We start from the raw sequence: 24,372 nt of genomic DNA on the forward strand, positions 1-24,372 counted from the left end.
AATGACTTGGTTTAGGGTTTAATTTTAACATGAAGGGAGAAATAGCATTCTTCCCCGCCTACAGATTTTGTATCTGTATTCATTTTCATTATCTTCTCTTTATCCTGGTCCTGCTTTATTCTCACCTCTTTAATTACTAGATCAATGATTAAAGATTAAACTACACTTTGACACTTTCTTAGAGCCATGTTCTTGAATCCATTAAATCAAACAAATCACTGTGGCATATAATTTTAATTTTCTACACCAAAAGTAGGGCTAACTAATATTATATACTGAAACCAACATGGACAAAATGTTTAAAGGATTATATATATTAGTACTATCAATTTAAATGAAAAAGACAACAATTACTGGCAAAGCATAATATTGGCTAACAATAGGTATAGATAAGCTAGAAAATAACTATGAACTAATGATCTATTGAATGATTATTCAATCTTGATTTTTTTTTAATGAGCTTGAGCTCGTGGCTTGAACTTCATTAATTTAAATGTTATTAATTTAAAAACTTTTATATTTTGATTTTATTTGGTTGGTTACTAAGTTTAATATTATAAGTTGTTTTTTTTTTCTTTTGGCAACTGATCCTTTATTTTATAACTCTAACAAAAGGTTTATTTATTAATTAACGTGGTTCTCAAATTTTATGAATATATAAATTTAAAATTCAAAAAATCATCGGTGGGTAAAGAGACAAATGCAGAAACTAGAAGGAAGATTATCTTTAAAGACTATATCATAAGTAATCTAAGTTGGCAAAAGACGATTGTACTCCTTTTAGTGTAACCGTCAATCCGTTCCAGGACCTACTCTTCAAATCCTCATTGTCTATGTCCTAAGAACTTGAGTTGGACATTGTGGACGAACCTAGCTATGCTGGTCTAGACATGGCCCACAAACTAAGCCCCAATTGAATATATATTTTTATATTAATTAATAATAATATCAAAAGTATTAAAATATTTTAAATAATATTGAATAATAATAATAATTTTAATAATAATATTTTAAAATATTTTATTACTTTAAAAAAAATAAAATTATTGACATTGAGATTTTTAGTAATTCAATGCCTGAATTGCTATGAGATGCTAACCGTATAAATTTTTACTAATATATTCATATCTCGCCCCGGGTTAAGGTGCTATAGGATGCTCCTAACAGATGTTAGGTTGAACCACCTATTCCGAGTAAATACTTTTAAATTTATCGGTTAAAAATTTTTGTGGGATCAAATCGATCATTTTTAAAATTAATTGGCCCTAAGAAACTATCCAGTGACAGCTGAAAAAAAAAATTCGGTCTCTCGTCTGTTCTGTCAGGGTTGTTAACTCCCTCATTGGGTCCGAATCAACATCATTTGTACGAGTTTGGATGCGACGATAATGGCAATTAATAAATAATGGATGTAGGCCACATTTAATGAACATTTAGTTCATTATCAATGTCGGCTAAAAATCGAAAGATCAATTAAACAGAATTAATTCATCAAAAACTCCGTTCGTTAATTCAGAAATTTTATTTTTTTAATAAAATATTAATTGTTTCGATTTAATTTTAAAATTGAATCAAGCATGATAAGCAGTTGACTGCATCAACTATTAATAATATCCTGATTGATAATAGACAAATTAATCAATTTTATATTAGTTTGATTTATTCAATTTTAATTATATTTTTTTTAAAAAAAATCAGTCGGATATTCGGTTATTTTGAATCAATTCCGCTTGTACTACATAAATTATAAATTTTAAAAAATATTAAAAAAATAACAAATAATAAATTGTACTTAAACTCCAATAGAGATCTCCTTCGCACGTGACATAGTAAAATCTTCAAACGTATTAAAATTTAACTAGCTGTTCCACTATATAATTCTCAATACTTTGCACGTCCTGAAATTTATTTTAATAGCTGTCGCACTACTACAACTTTACGATCATCAAAATATTTCTTTTTTTAATAAAAAGAAAGAAAAAGAAAATCGAAGATACTTGCGCGAAGCACGTCGTACAGAAAAGTCGTTTTCATCATATGCGCAATTAAAAGGCCACCGTCATTTATTCCTCCTCTTCATGCTCATCCCGTTGCTCTGCTCCGTTGTAAACGCGCAAACTCCTCCGGATTCCTTGCCAACAACCAGGGCTGCCGTTGAACCGACTAACTGCTGTCCCATCGCTGCGGAGTCGCGAATCTTGAAGTCTGGCCCGGCGCGGCCTCTGCACGTAGATTTGGCTCCCAAACGAACAAAAAGAAAAAAATAAATATTTAAATGTGTCTTAATTCTCTATTGGATTAGAAATACTTCAGATAAATTGATTTTGAGTCTCGTGAATTTGACGACGACTCGTTGTCAAAATATCGTCAATTATCAAAGACAAATAAGTTGCGGAGAAATGGTATTCAGGTAAAAAACTGATCCTCTCCGAAAGTAGAAAAATGACTAGCTAGGGATATGATTTTATGTTAACGGGATATAAATCATACTCTACTCTGTAAAATAAATAACGTCAGTATCGAGTTAGGAAAGATGTTTTTGACGTTGACCCTTCAACGCTTAAGTCAGTCATCGGAACTGTAGAAGAAAGTGGAGCAACAGTAACACAAGTGCAAACAGTAAATAACGCGTACATTCGTCGATGTATGAACCTCCCTTTATATAGAGTCTGGTGTACGACATGCACGTTCCTTGAAATGTGAGCATGTTCTCCAATGTGTCATACTAAAAGACATGTAAGAAAAGTGTCTCTAACACTATACCTTAAAAGGGCGTGCATATCTCTGACAAGACAATAGAAGCTTCCGTCGTATGATCCGCCTATTGACCATGCCTTGTGTTAGCGATACTATCTCTCAAAAGGCTATTGAGAGATACGACGATGATCTCACTACTCGACTAAGCGGGGTAGTCATTGGACTAGAGACTCTTCCGCTCAGTCGACCTCAGCTATTCTTCTTTGCGGTGATTAGGTATAGTAGATTGCCGCGCCGCGCGCCTCCTGATGGGACAAGCGCTCCGGTCACCTGGTGTTTTGTCGTTTCGCACTGAACGTCTGATGATCTTATCATACTGTTCCGAGCTGGACGAGCGGTCAGCTCGGCCAAGCCTGTTGCCGATCAGACATTATTTGCCCTGATAACCCCTTATAGTCAACCCCTAACTCAATCACCATAGATGAACCTTTTAACATCCTAACATTAACCATCTTGATTTTGACTTCCACCTTCATATTTAACCCATCACAATGAGGTAATAAACTACACCGTATTACTCACCATTAATTAATTACACCGACAATGTAAAATTATAATAAAATAAAATGATTATATGCTAAAGAAGAAGGTTCGCTTGTTGATTAGCAGACTCGCAAGGGCAATTGTTATGGAAGTCTATATTTACCGGAAAAGGAACAGCTCCGAGAGGGAGGGGAGGCAATTACGTAATTTTGCGGAACGACGGTGGCAATTTAGCTAAACGGAGGAGTTAGTTCGTAATTAGAATAGAGAAGGCGGTCGCGTATCGCGCGTTCATGCGGAACGAAGGAAGCCGAGAAAGAGGGAGCGGAGCTAAAGAAAACACAGGGAAAAAGGAAAAAGGGGCGGAGGAACGCAACTACTCGGCGAGACGGGGGGGTTTTGGGCGGCGATCGAAGCCGGCGCCTGGCAGGGATTATCTCCGCATTGTGACTCTCCTTCTCTCTTTCCCTGCGTAGCGATTCGATCGGTGCATTTGGCAATAGGTTCTCGGAGAAGAGCAAGCGATGGAGGAGGACAGGATCCAGGTGTCGTAGGTAAGGGACGAGGAGGGAATCATTTTTTTAGAACACGGGGAAGTGGAACCTAAGGGAATATTGGATTTTGATCCATAGATTGGGGACCTTTTTCTAATTTGGTTCTTGATAGAGTTTTTGGGACCTCTGAGAAGGGAACATCGGGGGACAACGATTGGCTTTCTGCGATAGTAGGAGATAATGGTAAAATTCTTCTTTTTAATTTGTGACATTGTGATGTTTAGCTCTGGCTCGACACCTTTTGATTTTTCTCAGAAATTTTTATTTTCGGACGATAAAAGTGCATTTACTTGACACTCTAATCTCGTTTTTTCATGGCCATGTATCTACCAAACTAGATTAGATTTAGAAGATTTTAATGAATTTATTTATTCTACTAGTCTGTAGACGGCCTTGTTCGTGTTTACACAAAATTGTTGAAAATGGGTTTTTTCATTTATCTTGCACAACATATTCTGCTCTTCATATTGCATTGGTTCCGAAACAGGGATTTTGAAAAATTGATGTTTTGCTCAATTGGCATCTATGCTGCGTTCTTATCGCACATGCATTGAAACAAACCCATTTACATTACTGTTGAAACTGCTAAATATCCTTGGCAGGCAAGCAAGTCAAGTGTAGTTGTAGGATCACAAGTCTGGGTTGAGGATCCTGATGTGGCATGGATAGATGGACAAGTATTGGAGATCAAAGGAGATGAGATTAAGATCAGCTGTACTTCTGGAAAGACAGTGCGTGCTTTGTTCTCAATTATCTTTCATTACATATTTTTGCATGGATGAGAGCTAGAAAGTCTTTCCATAATACTCCGGTATATGATTTTATTTTTGTCCCATGGAATATGCTTCTGAAGCTTTAATAGTTCGATAGCATGTATTCTTTGTGTAGTTTAATAATTCAAATATTTTTCTCTTCTCTGTATCTGTTGTGGTATTGACCACTCAGAGTATTGAATTCTATTTCTACAATTCAAATTGTTACTTTAATATGATCACATGTTGCAATGCAGGTGACAGCCAAGTTTTCTAATGTCCATCCTAAGGATCCCGAAGCTTCACCTTGTGGAGTGGATGACATGACAAAACTTGCCTATTTGCATGAACCAGGAGTTTTGCAAAACTTGAGATCTAGATATGACATGAATGAAATTTATGTGAGTAAATATTACAGAAGCTGAAACAGTAGTTTTTTTTTATCTGCAATGGTTAAATAACATTCTCTGTTAAGCAAACTGATGCTTCTCATAGTTCACTATTTGTACATAGTCATTGTGTCCTGGCTGTAAAATCTTATTGACTTCCTTTCAAAGTTGTTAAGCATTGCAGGATTGTTTTCATTTTGATATCAGATTACTTAGCCCAGCTCATTGATGAAATTATGTAAACAGACTTATACTGGCAATATATTGATTGCTGTCAATCCCTTCCGGCGTTTGACTCACCTGTATGACAGCCACATGATGGAACAATATAAAGGAGCAGCTTTTGGTGATTTAAGTCCCCATCCTTTTGCTGTTGCAGATGCTGCTTTTCGGTAATTTCTGTTCTTATGCTTAGTCCTGTGTTCATGGACTGTGCTTTCAACATGAGTGTGTCTTCCAATGTCAGATTGATGAGAAATGAAGGAAAAAGCCAAGCAATTTTAGTAAGTGGGGAAAGTGGAGCAGGTAAAACTGAAAGCACAAAGATGATTATGTGCTATCTTGCTTACATGGGTGGTAGAGCTGTATCAGAAGGGAGGACTGTCGAGCAACAAGTCCTCCAGGTTAAATTTCGTCCCATTACTATTTTGAATCAGAATTCTTATACCATTTTCTGTTAGATTATGTTTTTGTATTATTATTATTATTATTATTATTGTTATTGTTATTATTATTATTATTATTTATCGAACTTCTCCTTTTCAACTCAAATTTCTCTAACATTATTCATTTATTTTTTTATATAGTCCAATCCTGTTCTTGAAGCCTTTGGAAATGCAAAGACAGTAAGAAATAACAACTCAAGGTAATGAAGAGTGGAATTTTTGACAATCGCAATATCTTCCTTATTGCAACTAAAATTTTGTCTCATTCATTCTCAAATTACATTTTTGGTTACTGTTGTATCTGCAGTCGTTTTGGCAAGTTTGTTGAGATTCAGTTTGATGAGAGGGGAAGGATTTCTGGAGCTGCCATTAGAACTTACCTTCTTGAAAGATCCCGAGTTTGCCAAATATCTGATACTGAAAGGAACTATCACTGCTTTTACATGCTTTGCGCGGCACCACCAGAAGTATTCACTTTAGACATTTGGTTGACTGCTAGTATTCTATATATATTCTAAACCCCCGAGATGATAAGATTCCATTGTCTTTATGCTCTAACAAAAAGGAACATTTTTGGAGGACCATAGCATAAAGGGGACTAATTTTGCTATGCATAATCATGGACAATAGATTAAATTGAGTGAAAAATGGTTCAAACACCTTTCTTAGATATAGTCAATAGGAACAAGTGAATGTGTGTATATTGTTTCTTGTTTGATTATTTTGGTGGACTGTTTCTAACTTTTCACATCTACCCTTTTTTTTAAAAACAAGGGATAGTGTAGTTTGAAACATCCGAGTGGTGAACAGTACGATCTTTATAGCATCAGATAATTAGTGACCTCTAACTGGCCCCTAATAGGATAATCATTGATGTCTAATTAGTCTACCTGATACGAAGAGATGCAGTAATGATTTATACCCTGCATTTTGAGGTTAGTTTTGTCCTTAGTCATTCAAATAATGTGAATGCATAATCAGTACATGAGCTGGTTATGAATGACATTTTACTAGTTTGGCCACGTGTTATTTCATTGTTCTGCTGTTTATTTTGTTCTTCCTGCACTCTTTGTTTTACTGGTTCAACAGAGTGATGCCTTACTCTGGGGAGATCATTAACGTGCCACTCATGTATTAAGGAGTGTAATATTTCAATCTCTAGAGTAATTCTCTGTGAGCATATATTTAAATCACATGTGGCTCTTAGTCAAGCTTAATTCTTTGAAGATAATGGCTCTGTTTTAGCTAGACCCGTGTGTATTTTTATTTTTATTTTTTCAATTTTTTAATTTTTAATTTTTCAGTTTTTGTCTTGGATCATATTCAGTTTTATGGGGCAATAGATCCAAAATGTGGTTCAGTGTTCACACAAACATCCTTTGCAATGCTATCTCCTAGATACTCGTTTATGTTCTTGGTTATCATCTTAACTGAAAAAATACAAAGAAATATTATGTTAGTACAAGCAGTTTGCTTTACTGGTTCTAAAATTGAAAAAAAATGCTATTATCAAGGACATTCAAAGATACAAGATGGGAAATCCCAAGACATTCCATTATCTTAACCAATCCAGCTGCTATGAGCTTGATGGGGTAGATGATTCCAAGGAGTATTTGGAAACTAAAAAGGCTATGGACATCATTGGCATCAATTCTGATGAACAGGTTTGTTGTCTGGTTCACATGAGAGGCCGAAAAAAATCCCAAATCTGATACATTGTCACACTTTTTCCACCCTTTATTGTCTACTATGTATATTGGTTGTTTCAGGATGCAATTTTCCGAGTAGTCGCTGCTATTCTTCATCTAGGGAATATTGAGTTTGTAGATGGAAAGGACATAGATTCTTCTCAACCTAAAGATGAGAAGTCATGGTTCCATTTGAGAACTGCTGCAGAGCTATTCATGTAATTGTTGAACATTATGCTTTTCAATGCTAGTTCAGATTGGATTCTGATTTTTTGAAGGAAATAAAAAAAATTTAGGTGCGATGCAACGGCACTTGAAGATTCTTTGTGTAAGCGTGTTATTGTTACTCGGGATGAGAATATTGTAAAATCCCTGGATCCAGAAGCTGCTGCTTTAAGTAGAGATGCCCTTGCAAAAATTGTCTACTCAAGACTGTTTGATTGGTATATTGGTTGTTTCAATCTGTGATAAGCTTTTCATGGTTTCTTTCTTTTGTTTGATCTCAGTTAACAAATATCTGAAACGTGCAGTTAAATTATTTGATTTGAATATGCTATATGCAGGCTTGTAAACAAGATCAACAACTCAATTGGCCAAGACCCTAATTCAAAGTGCTTAATTGGGGTGCTCGATATATATGGCTTTGAAAGTTTTAAAACTAACAGGTGCTCAACCAGTCTGTTTTTGTTTCTGCAATTAATATGTGAGACATTTGCTATTATTATATAATAGGATAAAATAAGGTTTGATATATGGTTCCTTATTGGGGGTTTATTCCCTGGCTGGAACGAGCGACATCTTACTATGCTAACACTCAATATGCTTAGCTCCCATCAAAGTGTGCCAAGATGAATTTAAATGTTTTAACTTTTTTATACCCTTACACTTTGTTTATTTGCTTTTATAAATAATAATATAACAATGAGATTGTGAATTGAATTAAAATTTTGCGGTACTATATTATTTTGCTACTTGATGTGCTTTGACATATGAGAAAGAATGATGAATGAATTTTCACTTAGATTTTTTTTTACTTTTAAGTGTATATCAATTAGATAGGTAAATTGATTTTTACTCCTATAAATATTTTCCTTTTACTTTAAAATAAAACTTAAAAATTAGTTAATCATGTGTATCAAAGCGTGCTTAGCATTGGGACAATCAATACAAGAGAAATCACAAGTATGTCGCTTGACACAACACAAGATTCCAAACAATTAGATACACAATGTAAAACTTTTGGTTCTTTGGATATATTTGCATCTAACCAATCTAGCAAAAGCCTTCAACGTTGAACCTTACTAGATCCGGCATTATCATAGTCTTGTGAATTGGGCCTCCCTCTTAAGATTACCTTGAACCATATGTTTTTTCATGATTCCTCTATGAACAAGAACTGTGTTTTGATAAGACCTATTGACTGTTTTCAGTAGACGTTCTATTAGTTAACATAGATAAACTGATGGATAGACACTAATATTATATGTTTCACAGTTTTGAGCAGTTTTGTATCAATCTTACAAATGAAAAATTGCAGCAGCACTTCAATCAGGTTCGTATAGTAGTATTGATATCTTGTACTTTGTGCTCAATTACGATTAAAATTTAAACCTAGTTGTCATAAGTTTTGCAGCTATCACCTTTTTTTTCTGGTTACAGCATGTTTTTAAGATGGAGCAAGAAGAATATACTAAAGAAGAAATCAGTTGGAGTTATATTGAGTTTGTTGATAACCAGGACATACTGGATCTTATAGAAAAGGTTTGCCTTGAATGCTTGCCCATATTAACTGCTAACTTTTTTTCCATATTGACGTAAATTATATGTTATGCAATTCTGTTAGTACCTCTTTTCATGCTTCGGAATTAGTAGCAGGAAAAACAAATGGATAAGAAACATTTATAATGCTTCAACTATTGTGCCTAAATCAACCATTAGTTTGTGCACCATTTTTTTTTTATTAGGTTCTTTCTGTTTTTTTCTCACAAGTTCCAAAGTCATGTTCAGATTTAACAAGGCGCATAAAATGATTCCTCAGATTAGGGGTTGTAATAGTCTGAGTTTTAGATCTTAAGACAGTAAACCAGAGGTGACTGAAACCTTCAAACTCTTTAATCATGCCACTTGGACACTACATCATACCTGCAAGGCTGAAACCAATTTATATAGCTCAAGGAAATGAACCAAAGGGATTGCTCATACATTCTCCAAGCTCTTCACACACTAAGCCATGGCTTACAAGGGTTATTTTACTCAATTACACAATGCAGATCAGCACAGTTGTTGAATTGTGCCAGGAGACTGAAACTGTTCAATTTTAGTTACTTGCTTGACATGATCTGATGCTTAACCTTCTCAATACAAGAACTCTTCATTTTTAATAGTCAAAGAGTTTATTGATCACTCTATCACCATTTACTGTAATCGACATTCTTAAAAGATCACATGTGACAACACCAGTAAAGTAGATACTCAAATCCATTGTCTCAAATATCTCTATATAGATTGAGACCCACATATCTATAATGGAATCACCCCCACCACAAAGATGTGCTACAGAATCTTAATTTCTCACGACAAGTAATAGATCAAATATCTTGTATGCAATCTAAAACAACCTCCTTAGAAACACAAAAAATACTACAAAATAGACAAGAATGAGATAAGGTTGTTTGACCTAAGCTTATTCCATATAGAGAACCTTAGTATATTTTATATGAGAGCAAAACTAATTAAAACAAAATGAGACAATGTGATCCTAGACATCATGCATCAAATTTTTCTCAATTCTCCCTTAGACACTTCCATCAATATTGATTGTTAAAGTAAGTAAAACATAACCTCAAGTGCTCATTGGATCAGAACTTCTACAACATGTTTCTCTAGGTGAAATTCGACACTCTCTCTCCATGTCACCACCATATCCCACTAGGAGAAGAGTTTAGGGAGTGAAGTATGAAGAAACACAAACAAATTGCTACCCACACTCATGTACTAAAGCTCTCACTTTTCTCCCCGGACTCCTCTCAATTCTGGTGGAGAAATAAACAAATTTTATCTCATTTTAGGCATGTGAGTCTTCCATGACCAATAAGTTTCATCACATCACCTAGGGCAGCATGTGAGTGTTCCATGACAAATGCCAAGTTTTCCACGACATTACCTGTAACACACATTCTGCGTGTCACCTACAACATGCGAGTCTTCCGTGACAAATGTTTCTTCTGTGACATCACGTAGGACACCCAAATATTGAATCTTCTGGGACATCACTTAGGGAACACAACTCTTATATGATGCATCAGAGGGTTCCCATAAGCATGTGAGAGTTGATCTTCTTCTTCCTCTCCTTCCTCTTCTCCTCTCTTCTAGTGTTCGACACATCCTTTGACTCTCAACATGGGTGGTACATCTTGAGCCAGCCAAGGACTAAAATCCTGGCTTTGGCTTTGCTTAAGATATCAAACTTTGATTTACCATATGATAGATTTAAGGAGAAACTTATGGAATTTCATATATCAAAATTGTGGTGGACTTCATAGTGAACACTTGAAGATGTCATTTTTTCATATGGTTTTAGTTCTTTTGGTTTCATAATTTATTTCATAGAGATATCATAAGCACAAGTAAAAAATTTGAGAAAATTTTGGGATTTTAATACATCGGAAGCCTAACAATATTTATTAGATCTATCCAAGATGAATGAGTTATCTACACACATCTTCTATATAATATTTGGTTTAGGTTCTTAATTATCATTTTTTTTTTGTTTTTAACTGTCAGAAACCTGGTGGAGTTATTGCTCTCCTGGATGAGGCTTGGTACTCTAACACTAAATGTCTTGATCTTTTATGAATTGATTGAAAGGATGCTTTAGTAATTGTCTTTCTTCTTTGTGCAGCATGTTGCCAAGATCAACACATGAAACTTTTGCTCAGAAACTCTACCAAGCTTTTAAAAATCACAACCGCTTTAACAAGCCAAAATTATCTCGGTCTGACTTTACCATTTGTCATTATGCTGGTGAAGTGAGTAGCTATATTTATGTCCCATATTGATCTACCTGTAAATCGTATTGTGATCTTAGAATTTCCCTCATATAGGTTACATATCAGACAGAGTTGTTCTTAGACAAGAACAAGGATTATGTGGTTGCGGAGCATCAGGCTCTTTTGAGTGCTTCTAAATGTTCCTTTGCTTCAAGTTTGTTTCCACCTCTTTCTGAGGATGCTTCAAAATCTTCAAAATTCTCATCAATAGGCTCAAGATTTAAGGTACAATGGTATATATTCACTTTGGATAACCTTAAATTTGTCATGCTATAAATGTTATTTTCAATAACTATGCAGCAACAACTGCAATCTCTGCTAGAAACTCTGAGTTCCACTGAGCCACACTACATTCGCTGTGTTAAACCCAACAATCTCTTGAAACCAGCAATATTTGAGAATCAGAATATTCTTCAGCAGCTCCGGTGTGGGGTAGGATTTTCAATTAGTAGTTCAAGTATAAGGAGTCAATTGTATTTGATGTTGCATCATTTCTTTGTTTAGGGAGTGATGGAGGCCATTAGAATAAGTTGTGCTGGATATCCAACAAGACGGGTATTTTGTGAATTTATCGACCGTTTTGGCATTCTTGCACCACAGGTTTTGGACAAAAGGTATTTTGTATTTGAATGGTTTATATGAAGATATTGGTATTTGTTTGATCTCACTCTTCTGATATTCTTTGCCTGACAGTTGTGATGAGATCACTGCTGTAAAGAGGTTGCTAGAGAAGACTGATCTCCAAGGTTACCAGGTAAAATTTACTAAAGAAAATAATTTACAATATTTAAGTATTTTTCTTTTTTACATTTGGTCAAGTATTACCGGGTAACATTTACTAAAGAAAGTTATCCGCAATACTCAAATACTACACCTGTTACATTTGGTCAAGTATCTTATCTAAGTGCCTTCACTTTGGAAGATTTATTTATTTTCTTTTATTTTGTTGGGATTGGGGTCCTATGTTGCAGAAACTTTAGTTTCTCCTTATCTGTTGCTTCTCCTTTCCTTCTACTACCCTTTAGTAGTTATACCCGTATCACGACCAACATATTCTTCTATAACAAGAGTTCTCGTGCCATTTCACCTAATATTGGCGAAACATTTCGTTTCGCCCGCGGATGCATAGGCACGCCTCTTGTGTCGGTGCTCCTCAAGGCGCCATGGACATGTCACACTAGCCCAGTGATGCATCTGGAGGAGTTGCGCTCTTCCAGCGATGCGTCCAAAGGCGTTGCTCTGGCCCGACGAAGGCGTCGCGCGGGCCCAACGACATGTCCCAAGGCGTCGAGCTAGTTAGAGGCCGCCGACGATGCATCACAGTGCGGAACAGGAGGGGCATGAAGTTTTAACTTTTGATTAAATAATTAATAATTTTAATCAACTCTTATTATAGCTATGAATGATTGGAATAATTTAAATAGGCATAATCAAAGCCTAATAATATTCTCTCATTAATATATATATATATATATATATAATGAGAGAATTCATTAATATAAATAAATAAATATATATATATATATATATTAAAAAAATTATTTTTTTATATTTTTAATTTATAAATATTTAGATTATTATTTTTAGATAATATATTTTATATTTAAAAAATATCGAACTTGTATCGTTCAGGTTCGGGACCGAAACATCTACACGGGTCAAAATTTTAAACCGTGATAACAACTATTATTGGAACCTAATACGACTGGGGAAAATGTTGTGATATGCCTAAATTTTTTGCTAGTCCTCCAAATTTTATTTAATTGATTGGGTAAGTTCCTATGCATATTCACTTCTAACGTTCAGCCTCCATAATTTGAGATTTCATGTTGCATTCAGACTAGTTGATCATCAAAGTTTCTAATTAAATTCCTGGTTTTGAGGATTAAAATTATGATTCTAGTGTGGACCTGCCAGTACTAGATTCTTTAAGCAACCTAGTCACATTGCTGATGAGTTATCTAACTTCTAACTATAAAATATATAGGTTGGAAAAACGAAGGTGTTTCTTCGAGCTGGTCAAATGGCTGAACTTGATGCCCGTAGAAATGAAGTTCTGGGAAGATCTGCTGCCACAATCCAAAGGAAAGTTCGATCATACTTGGCCCATAAAAAGTTCATTTTGCTTAAGAATTCAGCCATACAGATTCAGATCATATGCAGAGGTATCTACTAAAAAGTGTATTTTAGCAGTGATTTCTGCTACATAAACTTTAAATCTTTCTAGCTGATGCCAGACAATTTGTTTTCATTCTTTTTGAAGGTCAACTTGCAAGACAGCTTTATGAAAACATGCGTAGACAAGCTGCGGCACTTAGTATTCAGACATTTTTCAGAATGCATCTTGCAAGGATAGCTTACAAAGAGTTATTGTCTTCCACTGTAACCATCCAAGCTGGCTTAAGGGGAATGGCTGCTCGTGAGGAACTTCTTTTCAGGCAGAAGACGAAAGCTGCCATTATTATTCAGGTACATTAAGGATTGCTTCTTAGGCATTTACATATCACACATCTAGTTTCTGTACACTGACTAGCAACACTTAAATTAACAAACTTTTAAAGAGTTCAAATATATCTAGAAGCTCCCTTGCACTAAAATTATCTTTCACTAGTTAACTCAAAATACCTATTAGGATTGTAATTTTCAGGTTTATCTTATCTTTTTTTTTTCCATAGCATTTTTGTTAGCCTGACACGTATTGTTAGTTTGAGAGCAATAAACTGGTAAATGCTTAAGGCCGGCTAATTCTTCCAGAGTCATTGTCGCAAATTCTTGGCACGCTGGAATTACTCAAGGATGAAGAAGGCGGTGATCACTACTCAATGTGCTTGGAGAGGAAAGGTTGCAAGAAGAGAGCTACGGAATCTTAAAATGGTAACCTAGTTTGTTTTTTCTTTAAACTTTCTTTTGTAGATCATTACCTTGAGTGACATGGATTTAACTTCTCAGTGTATGAATTTTGGTTAAGGACATGGGCAACAATCTCTTCTTTAAATTTAAACTACTTTAATATGGAATTTCAATTATTATGGCAGATGACATTTTGTCATAACTTCTAAATTGATACCCTATTTCTGACCGTGGGACCGGTCATGTGGGGGCGCCCTTTTGCTACTAAATTGTTACCCTATTTTTAGTCATATATACTTTGGTAAAAGATTTAATTATAAACTGCTGAGCAATCTAATTTATCTGTTGTTTATGGCGTGGATACTCCATATTGAATGCAACTATATATTTGTTCTTCCCTTTCCAGGCGGCTAGAGAAACTGGTGCCCTTCAAGCTGCTAAAAATAAGTTGGAAAAAGAAGTTGAAGAACTTACATGGCGTCTGCAATTGGAAAAGCGCATGCGAGTAAAAAAAATCATCATTTCTCTCTTTTCGTTTTTCTAACTTTCTTTGATACCATATTTTCTATATGGTTGTCCACATAAACAGGATCCTGTTTTGATGATTCTGCCCTAAACAACATCCTATTTTGATGGTTCTGCTCCTATACTCATTATTTTGGAACAAAATAGATTCCATCTGTCATACCTTTTGGTGTTTAGGGTAGACAATATCCTAAAAGTATCTCAACCTCCACTAGAAATAACTACATAGATGATGAAAAGGGTATGTTTTGATAATGCTTTCTAGCATTCTAAGGCCTTCTTTGTTTGAAAAAAAAATCAATTGCCAGTTTTTTGTTTTCTACAAACATAAAATTTAAAAGCTCAAACGAGATGTAAAAATAATATTTGGATTGTTTTTTTGACACGTTTAAATTTATTAGAGGTGTGTAGTGCGATATATGTTTTTTCTTCTAATTTTTAATGGTTTTCTTTTATTTTTTAAAAGATGCAAATTAAAACTAGAAAATTTTCACAAACCTAACAAGGCCTAAGAGTTTGGGGGTAGATGCACTTGCTAAATGCATGTTTGAAGACCCTTTCTCAATGCAGTGACCTATATTGAACTCAGTTTAAGCATAACTAGAAATCCTGACCTAAATAGTCCTTTATGACCTATATTTAAGAGTTCGATTCTTATCCATTGATTGATCTGTGTAACTTCAATCTTGGTAACAAGGTCCTCAACTCATTGTTGAGAGTGGGTGCTGGACTGCTGGTTTGTTGTTCCAATCTGAATTTTTAGGTTCAATAAAGAGAAACCCAAGAACATTTTTGGAAAAATTGATCCAGCTTGTTACTCGGTGCAATTGAGACTAAATATTTTAAAATCACTTATTGAATTTCTAAGTTGTATTTGTATAATGTAACAAATAAAATGTACCTTATTGATACAATTTTGAGGACTGAATTTCTCTCTGAAAGTCAAATAAGAAAGGATCACTATTTTATATGGAAATTCAATTACTAATTTCTCAGAAAATCCAACCATAAGATGGATCTGGTGGAGTTTTGAATTCTGTCTGAACTAAACCATGTTTGTTATTATGATATATTTTATTATCATTTTGTTGTTCTGCAAATTTTATTTCTTAAATTAAAGTTGAGTCTGTTTTGATTGGCAGATGTAGTCAGACTCGTGTAAATTTCCTAAAATAGAGTTGAGTCTGTTTAATTGAGTGATGTTGTCAAACTCATGTTTAACCATAGGTTTGGGTGGTCCTTTGACTTAAATTGACTTATACAGGTCAACTTGTGTGTCGACTCAGTTTTAGGTATTAGATTAGACTCGCACGTGTCATAGAAGATATGGTCCTGTGAAGTCACAGAACAAGAGGGAAGGAAAACTGTAAAATTTCCCTTAATTCAGTCCTTCCGTTTCATCTCCTAATTATTGCTAATTTCTTATACTGCTATCAGTTATCAATGTTCTTAATATGGATAGTTGAATCCATGTACTTCTCTTGCATTAACTTTCTCTCACACGCATCGACTTTTTTTGTAGGCTGATCTTGAGGAAGCTAAGAACCAGGAAAATGTGAAATCGCAAGCTGCTCTGCAAGAGATGCAACAAAAATTGAAGGAAACTAATTCTTTGTTGACTAAGGAGTGTGAGGCTAATAAAAAGGCTGCTGAAGTAGCTCCTGTCATTAAAGAGGTTCCTGTTGTTGACACAGTTCAGTTGGATAAGCTTAGGGATGAGAATGAGAAGCTTAAGGTTAGATTGACCTTAATGATTTTTGCTTCTCTACTATCCCTAATTTGACTACCAAGATTTGTTTCTTCAGTTTTCATAAAGTGTATTGTGAATACCTACTGTGTTTGAAATGCATTTGTCTTCCAAGTGTCATTTTTTCCCTGAAACTCACTTCCTTTTCTTCTTTCATATTTAGCCAACATCAGTGCATCATACAAGATATTCTTCATATTCATATTTTTGTAGGCTTTGGTGAGCTCACTAGAAACAAAGATCAATGAAACTGAGAAGAAGTTTGAAGAAACTAGTAGAATCAGTGAGGAAAGGCTGAAGAAGTCCATGGATGCTGAGACTAAGATAATTCAGTTGAACAATTCAGTGCAGAGGTTTTTATAAATATTTTAAAACTTTCTAAGATATACCTTACCTTCCTGTATCTTTTTACAAACTATATGGTTGCGCTGATATATGTTCTCATTTTCTGGTTTTATTTCTTAATTCATTTGATGTTCATCAATATGGTGGCAGGCTCAAAGAGAAACTTTCTAACGTGGAATCTGAGAACCAGATTTTGCGACAGCAGACCTTATTGCATTCCTCAGTGAAATCCATATCTGAGCATTCATCAATTCCAACAACTCCTACCAAACATGTAGTCATGTGTCATGCAACTATGGTCTATTTCTTACCTATTTTTATTTTCATCTGTCCCTTATACTCTTATTGTCTTTAATGACAGAATTTGGAGAATGGCCATCATCATGTTGAAGATTCTAAGGTAAAGTGTGTTTACTATATGTAAGGATCTCATCTGTGTGCAGATTGCAACATCACTAGTGATGCTTAGCATCACCTAAACTCCATCTATCTTTTGGAACCTCAGAGTGCCCCACCAGGTATCAAGGACTACGAGAATGCTGATGCTAAGTTGAGCAAATTTCATGCTGAGAGACAACTTGTGAGTGCTTTATATTCCACCAAGCTAAGTTATTATTGCACTTCTCACTCCTTTTGATGTGCTATCTTTCTTCACAGGAGAATGTTGGTGCCCTAATCAGTTGTGTCAGCAGAAATATTGGGTTTAGTCAGGGAAAACCAGTAGCTGCATTAACTATATACAAATGTTTTCTTCACTGGAAATCCTTTGAAGCTGAAAGAACTAGTGTGTTTGATCATCTCATCCAGATGATTGGGTCTGCGATTGAGGTAATCTACAAGTTTATAAAATTCTATTTTCTAATTTGTGTAATTCTGTTTTTTCAAGTTCTTTTAGATATCTCAAACATAGTATGGGTTCTGGAGATTTCATCCATTTCCTTGACTACAGTACTATGATATACTAGACTTTGTCCGTGCAGTTACCAGACAGATACTACTGGTTATTATTGGTTTGACCAAACACTAAAATTACTGTTAAAATAATGATAATAATATAAAACTAACATTTCAAATATCTTTGAATATTAGGTACAAAGGAAAATGACAATGCTTTGAAGGCAATATTAATCTGTAGTATGCATTACCATTGTCCATAAGCAAATAGTATAAATTCACCATCCTACCACTGTCTTGGGAAACATATCAATTAGCTCAATTTTCTGGTGTGCTCCATCTGGTGTGTTTAACTTTACCCTTGGTTATTTACATAATCTCTTGTGCTGGTTTGGTTACACCTGAATTTTTACCTTTTTGTGAATTAGATAGTCTATAGTTTGGCTGAATATCCTTTTTGTGAATCAGATAGTCTAAAGATCGGCTGAATATTTCGCACTGAAACAAATCCTTTTATTCATTACTCAAATAGGTTGGGTCTTTCATATGTTGGTACTGATAATCTTGTTTAGTCCAAACTCAAATCCTTTAAGTGAATCATGTACTACATCTGACTATGATTTCTTTTCCTGTAATACGCCTGAAGACTAATATTATAATCTTATGATTGGTCACCGGTATGAAGTATGGATAGTCAAACTACATATTCAAGAAACTGATGTCAGTGGGGAAGCTGCCTCTTTGGTATTCTGCTTTGTTATTTGATACCAATTATATTGCCACCTCATATATGTTATCACATATTCTTGGTATTTTTGTGTCATTTGCTCTTTAGCTCTATGCATTGTTCTTTTAATTTTTCTAGATTTGATCATTTGATCACTTCTCACTCTGAAATCATGCAGAATGCATTTAGATTTATGGGAATTCGGTCAATTTCAAGAAAAATGTGAAATCTAATGAGTTTCTTGTATAGTCACAATTAAATGATTATTCCTGATCTGTAGTTCTACTTCCATGAAATTTTAACATGTTTGTTTTAACTTTTAACTATTGGTTTTTGTTCATTGGTCTGCATTATGTGTAATCAATTTAGTGTAATTTTCCTTACAGAATGAAGAGTCTAATAATCATCTTGCTTATTGGCTATCAAATGGTTCAAGTTTGTTGTTTTTGCTGCAAAAAAGCATTAAGCCTCCTGGTGTGGCTGGAGCTAATCCACATCGAAAACCTCCTGTTCCCACGTCATTATTTGGGAGAATGACTCAGGTATGTAACAACTACTATGTTTTCTGATGCTCTGTTTTATTATGTGACTTTGTTGTGTTCTTTATCTTTTGGGTAATTAGTTGGATAAGAACTAACAGTCTACATTATTCATCATCACCAGTCATTTCGTTCTTCAGCATCTTTTACCAACCTTGCTGTGGATGGCCTGGATGTTGTGCGCCAAGTTGAAGTAAAATATCCTGCCTTACTTTTCAAGCAGCAGCTGACAGCTTATGTGGAGAAGATGTATGGAATGATCCGAGACAATGTGAAAAAGGATTTGTCTTCTTCACTGTCATTGTGTGTACAGGTATTATGCATCTTGTTGAAAATATATTCTAATTGCTGGAAATTAAGTTCCTATTTTAGTAGCTGCACATTTGATTTTCAGGAATAGCTATTCCTTTTCTGACGTCTAACAGAATAGTTAATCCTGCATTTAGTTGCAAATTGAACCTGGAATTGAGTACCAATTCTTACTGAATTGTTATTCCTACTCAATCCTTCTTGGCTCCCTTATACCAAACTCAGGAATACTTATTCTAATATGTTAAAATTGTTATCCACCATGAATCATTCAATTCCCTATGAATAACTATTCTATTTCTTATTTATTCCATTGTGTGGACAGAACCAGATCTTGATTCTTGAGTGGCTGCAGTTGTAGCCTCTAATATTTACCACAGTAATGAAATCCACACTGTGAATTGTTATTATATAAATGTTTTGGCTGTTGATGTTGAAATAGCAATTGATGACCAAGACTGCTTAAATATTACAAAAATGGTAAAATCAATTCATGAACCATCTAATCTATTCTATGAACCAAACTAAAGAATACATATTCCTATCCTATTTCAAGCATTTGCATTCACTGGAAAAAAAAACGTTATTCCCTATAAATTCCAGTCCATGAAACAAGCAGGCTATAAATATTTTGACACTTTAGATGTTCTTTCTCACAGAATTTTAATATTTTCATCAATTGAATTGTTGATATAATTATGTTTCTGGTATATTATAAGTAACTTCTGCCCGTCCATTTTCCTCATTGGCATAGGCTCTGATGATGCCCTAGGTGTGGCTATAAGCTGTAGAATCCTAGCAAAGGGTCACTATTTTTTCTTAATCACTCTGCATCTATTGGTTGAATCATGGCCAATGTTTATTGATTTTTGCAATTAGGCTCCACGAACAAGGTCAAGTATGTTGCATGGCTCTGCAAATTCATCTGGAAACCAAGTACAAAGTAACAACTGGAAGACCATTGTTGAGTGTTTGGATGACCTTCTCCAGACGTTGCAAGGAAATTATGTAAATTATCTTTTCTGATGTGGTACGATACTTGTAATTTTTTGTTTGAAACTTAAGGTTGAACCCGTTCTTTTCAGGTTCCTTCTATTCTCATTCAGAAGATAATTATGCAGATTTTCTCATACATAAATGTACAATTATTTAACAGGTAACTAATTGTAGTTAAATCTCTTATTTATTATAAACACAAAATGTAACTGCTTTCTTGTGGCAGTTTGCTTCTTCGCCGTGAATGTTGTTCCTTCAACAATGGAGAGTATGTTAAATCTGGTTTATCTGAGTTAGAATTGTGGTGCACAAAAGCAAAATCTGAGGTAATAAATATGGCAAGAGTTGTCTACTGTATTCTGATGATCCATCTGAAGTTTTGCTAATTGTAGTATGCTGGATCATCCTGGGATGAGCTTAAGCACATAAGACAGGCTGTTGGTTTCTTGGTATGTAATTTCTTTTATCAGCTGGTGCACTATTATATATGATGTTGCTATGATTCTTCCCAAGGATTTTTTACCTGAGTTTATTTTTCGATACTGAATTGGAATACTGATCATGTAATCTAGGTTTCAAACAGAGCATATTTTCTTTTTAAGACAATATAACCTCTTACATCATGGAAGATGCTACATTGTAATTTCTTGGAATTTTGGTTTTGTTAAGAGCGTTTTTCTGCCAATCATCACATTTTTACCAGAAAACATAATTTCCAATAGTTGCTAGGTACATTATCTTTTACGTTGTTTGCTGTTTTGGTAACAAACATTTTCTCCTGTGTAGCAAAGGACTGTATCTCTTTGTGAGGAGAGAGAGGCAATGACTTAATGCATGACTATATTTGTCTCTTCTAGTTTTGATCCTATGAGGATTACTTGTTTTGTTTTTTTTTATATAATTCCATGTCCATATGAATCTTCCTCAGCCTATTTATGATATTGTCCAAGTCATTAGTTACTATGCTACTCTTTGTATGATGTGATACTTAAATGTGATTTTTATTGCTTTGTCAGTGTTGGCTAGGATAGTAGATCTCAGAACTTTTTTGTTTTATTAAGACAATATATTGACTATGTAGCAGTATACAATAGAATAATCTGCATCTAAACTGCAAAGTTGAGCCAAAGTAGAAAGACTGCCGATACAGAATGATGAAAGGTTCTGGATGTTTACTAGTAAACATTGGGTAGGGATGATGCCTCTGTGTCCGATCACACAAGTTTCTCACAATTACATTTTCCATCCTAAAGGCCACTGACTATTGTATGATTAAGCTGCATCGTTCTGAAGTTGTCATTCATATTCCATTATCATAATAACTCTGTAAATTTGGTAGTAAATTGTTATAGTAAAGGTAGCTAATAGTAGAGTTTCTATCATTGACTGAACTCTGCATGATTCAAGTTCCAGTTTGATAAATAAGAATAAACTCTTGATCAATTTTCCTTTTCTTGGAGCGCTGCAATATTTAATAATTGTTAGAAGATCACTTTACTGACATTGCATGCGTGTTCATTAAAAAAGGCCATGTCAACTCTAGAAGAAAAAAAATGTATTCAAATGAAAAGGTAATAATAATTTTTGTCCTCCAATTGCAACAACAGAAAAAAAATGTTATATGCAATAATTAACCTATCTGAAATCATGAAAATGGTTTGCAGCATATCTGGCAGGAGATGCAGAAGAATTCTGCATCTAAACCACAAAGTTAAGCTAAACACTTGGAAGAGTACTGAATTCAATATGAATTAAGCTTCTGGATATTTATTACTAGTCATAATGTGAACGTGATTGGGTAGCTAATAACAATTTCATCTTGTTACCGTTGATTCCATCCTTGCTTGCACTATAATTGTGCTGCATTTTCCTTCTCTTCCAGAATGCGACTTTGGATTTCAATAAGTCTATAAGCTTTTTGCTGGGATACCAAGTGTGTTTGGTACCCCCTAGATGGGGTTAGAGATCCCCTCTCACACTTCTTTGAATTCACCGCCTCAAATCATGCACTTGTAGATCTAAATCTAGTGTCTCTATAAAATAACCTTCCATTGTAAGCTCAAGTAGTGGAATCCTTGTTTTCTTTGGTAAAACAACACAAGCAAACAAAGATAGAAAAGAGTTATTTAGCATGCTTTGGCATAACGCTACTTAAATGGAGAGAATTCGAGTATATCATAGGAGAGTAAAAGCACAATAAAATAACAAATTGTTGTCCTCACCTTGTACAAGGGATCACATAATCCTTCCTACCCTTTCTCAACAATGATAATGAAAGTGAGAAACCTCACTTGTAGCAATTTCCAGACATTAAAACACCCCCCTTCAGAATATTTTTTTGTTAATGCAAGTGTTTAGGTCTCCTATAGCCTTCAAACACACCCCCACAGCATCTTCTAAATCTGAAAGACTCCATCATTGAGAAATTTGCTGCCCCAATGTTGTCCCAGCTGTCATCATGCTAAAAATCATCCAAAAAACCTAAAATAGGGTTATTTGGTATTGGGCCATAGTTGGGACTGCTAAACCCAATATAGTACAAAACTAACGTGTATATCTTTGTTGTTGAGATTAGAGCATTCTGAAGCACGAATGATAAGTCCAATTTGATAGAAGCAAAGGCCCAAGAGACCAATGCTAGTTCTTTAAAATTGTTGGAGCGAGGAAAAATCATTATCATTCTCATGTTTGCGTTTTTTATATCATATTCAGGTCATATTCCAGAAATCTAGGATTTCCTATGACGAGATAGCTCAAGATCTGTGCCCGGTAAGACCAAAGGGATTTGTGTTATTATCCTGTAGAGTACATTTGATGTGGTAATGCTCTTTTAGTTGGCACCAATGGGAATGGTTGAGTTGTGCCATGGTATTGCTAATGCCAGCCTTTTCTTTTTCATACAGGTTCTCAGTGTGCAGCAACTTTATAGAATCTGCACACAGTATTGGGATGACAAGTACGACACAAAGAGTGTCTCGTCAGAGGTATTCTTTCATTAGTAATTCTTCCTTTAAAGTACCTCTTGATTTCTATCAGAGATCATTCGCTTTTAGACAGTAATTTGATCAAAACAGTTTTTGATAATTTTTTAAAGAAAAAACTATTGAAAGAAACTAATCTCTACTACCAGAGTTTTTTTTCTTTTTCTTTTGGAGTTATATTTTCTAGTTATTGTTAGATAATGGCTCTTAAGTGTTTATTCTTTGATGCAATTTTCAAGGTTCTTTCAAACATGCGGGCACTTATGACCGAAGATTCTAACGGCACAGAAAGCAGCTCCTTCTTGTTAGATGACAATTCTAGGTAAAAGAATGTACTTTCCATAGATAAGGACTTGAACGTAGTAGTTAAATCGTTCATAGTAACTTGACATCCTTGTTGTATCTTGGTTGCAGCATGCCATTCTCAGTCGATGAGTTGTCTACTTCTTTACGTGCAAAGGATTTCTCAGAGGTCAAACTAGCTGAGGAGCTCCTCCAAAACCCAGCCTTCCAATTTTTAGAGTGAGGCTTAAGGGTTTTCGCCGCGCCATTCAAGTGGTTGATATTCGTCAATCGTAAAATACTGTAAATTCATTCTTTCTCATTATTTTTTCCCATTCTCCCTGTCAAATTGTAAACAAAAAAAAAAATGAAAAAGAAGAAAGAAAAGAAAAATGTTTCAATCCCATAGATATTTAGGATTGTCATAGTGAGTCAAGATGTGCATCAGCCTTCTTGCCATTAGGTTCTTGTCTCTGGTTCTCGGTGACATTTATTTGATTCTTGGTTCAGTTCACAAAACTGGGAAGGCCAGGGAGTGGGAAATGCCATAATAATACTCCTTTCTCCTATATTATATAGTTGTATAAAAACATGTTACAGTGAACAAAAAAAATTTGTTTAAGATGATTCTTTATTATAGTAACATAAATTGTCTTTTAATCTTGATCGAAATGATGGCCTTTACTAGGAAGAAGGAAGATATAGAGAATTTGGGATTTGGAAGGACAAGTGATATGAAAAAATGATGCAGATTTGCAGTTCAACACTCACAGACATGTATCAAAGACAGACAAATGAGGAGGTCAAAGTAAATTTGTGTGATCCTCTTCAAATAGCCAA

At 34.7% G+C, this 24,372-nt stretch overlaps 1 protein-coding gene across 1 annotated transcript; it reads left to right on the forward strand.

Moving 5' to 3' along the window:
* The first annotated feature begins 3,527 nt into the window (after positions 1-3,527).
* Positions 3,528-24,053, forward strand: LOC122029502 (myosin-8-like). The gene is made up of 40 exons (XM_042588508.1): positions 3,528-3,794; positions 3,907-3,977; positions 4,397-4,525; positions 4,804-4,947; positions 5,182-5,327; positions 5,402-5,558; positions 5,742-5,800; positions 5,908-6,067; positions 7,115-7,264; positions 7,370-7,506; positions 7,585-7,731; positions 7,852-7,953; positions 8,783-8,840; positions 8,948-9,049; positions 11,072-11,109; positions 11,190-11,316; positions 11,392-11,562; positions 11,638-11,769; positions 11,842-11,951; positions 12,031-12,091; positions 13,325-13,502; positions 13,601-13,806; positions 14,092-14,211; positions 14,594-14,692; positions 16,235-16,447; positions 16,673-16,812; positions 16,955-17,078; positions 17,166-17,204; positions 17,310-17,384; positions 17,462-17,632; positions 18,812-18,967; positions 19,089-19,277; positions 20,153-20,281; positions 20,359-20,429; positions 20,496-20,595; positions 20,662-20,718; positions 22,982-23,038; positions 23,173-23,253; positions 23,490-23,572; positions 23,665-24,053. Exons 2-40 carry the CDS (start codon positions 3,975-3,977, stop codon positions 23,774-23,776), a joined length of 4,533 nt encoding a protein of 1,510 aa, XP_042444442.1. The 5' UTR covers positions 3,528-3,794; positions 3,907-3,974; the 3' UTR covers positions 23,777-24,053.
* The last annotated feature ends 319 nt before the right edge of the window (positions 24,054-24,372 follow it).

The sequence above is a fragment of the Zingiber officinale genome, chromosome 10B, assembly GCF_018446385.1.
Source record: "Zingiber officinale cultivar Zhangliang chromosome 10B, Zo_v1.1, whole genome shotgun sequence".
Classification (NCBI taxonomy): Eukaryota; Viridiplantae; Streptophyta; class Magnoliopsida; order Zingiberales; family Zingiberaceae; genus Zingiber; species Zingiber officinale.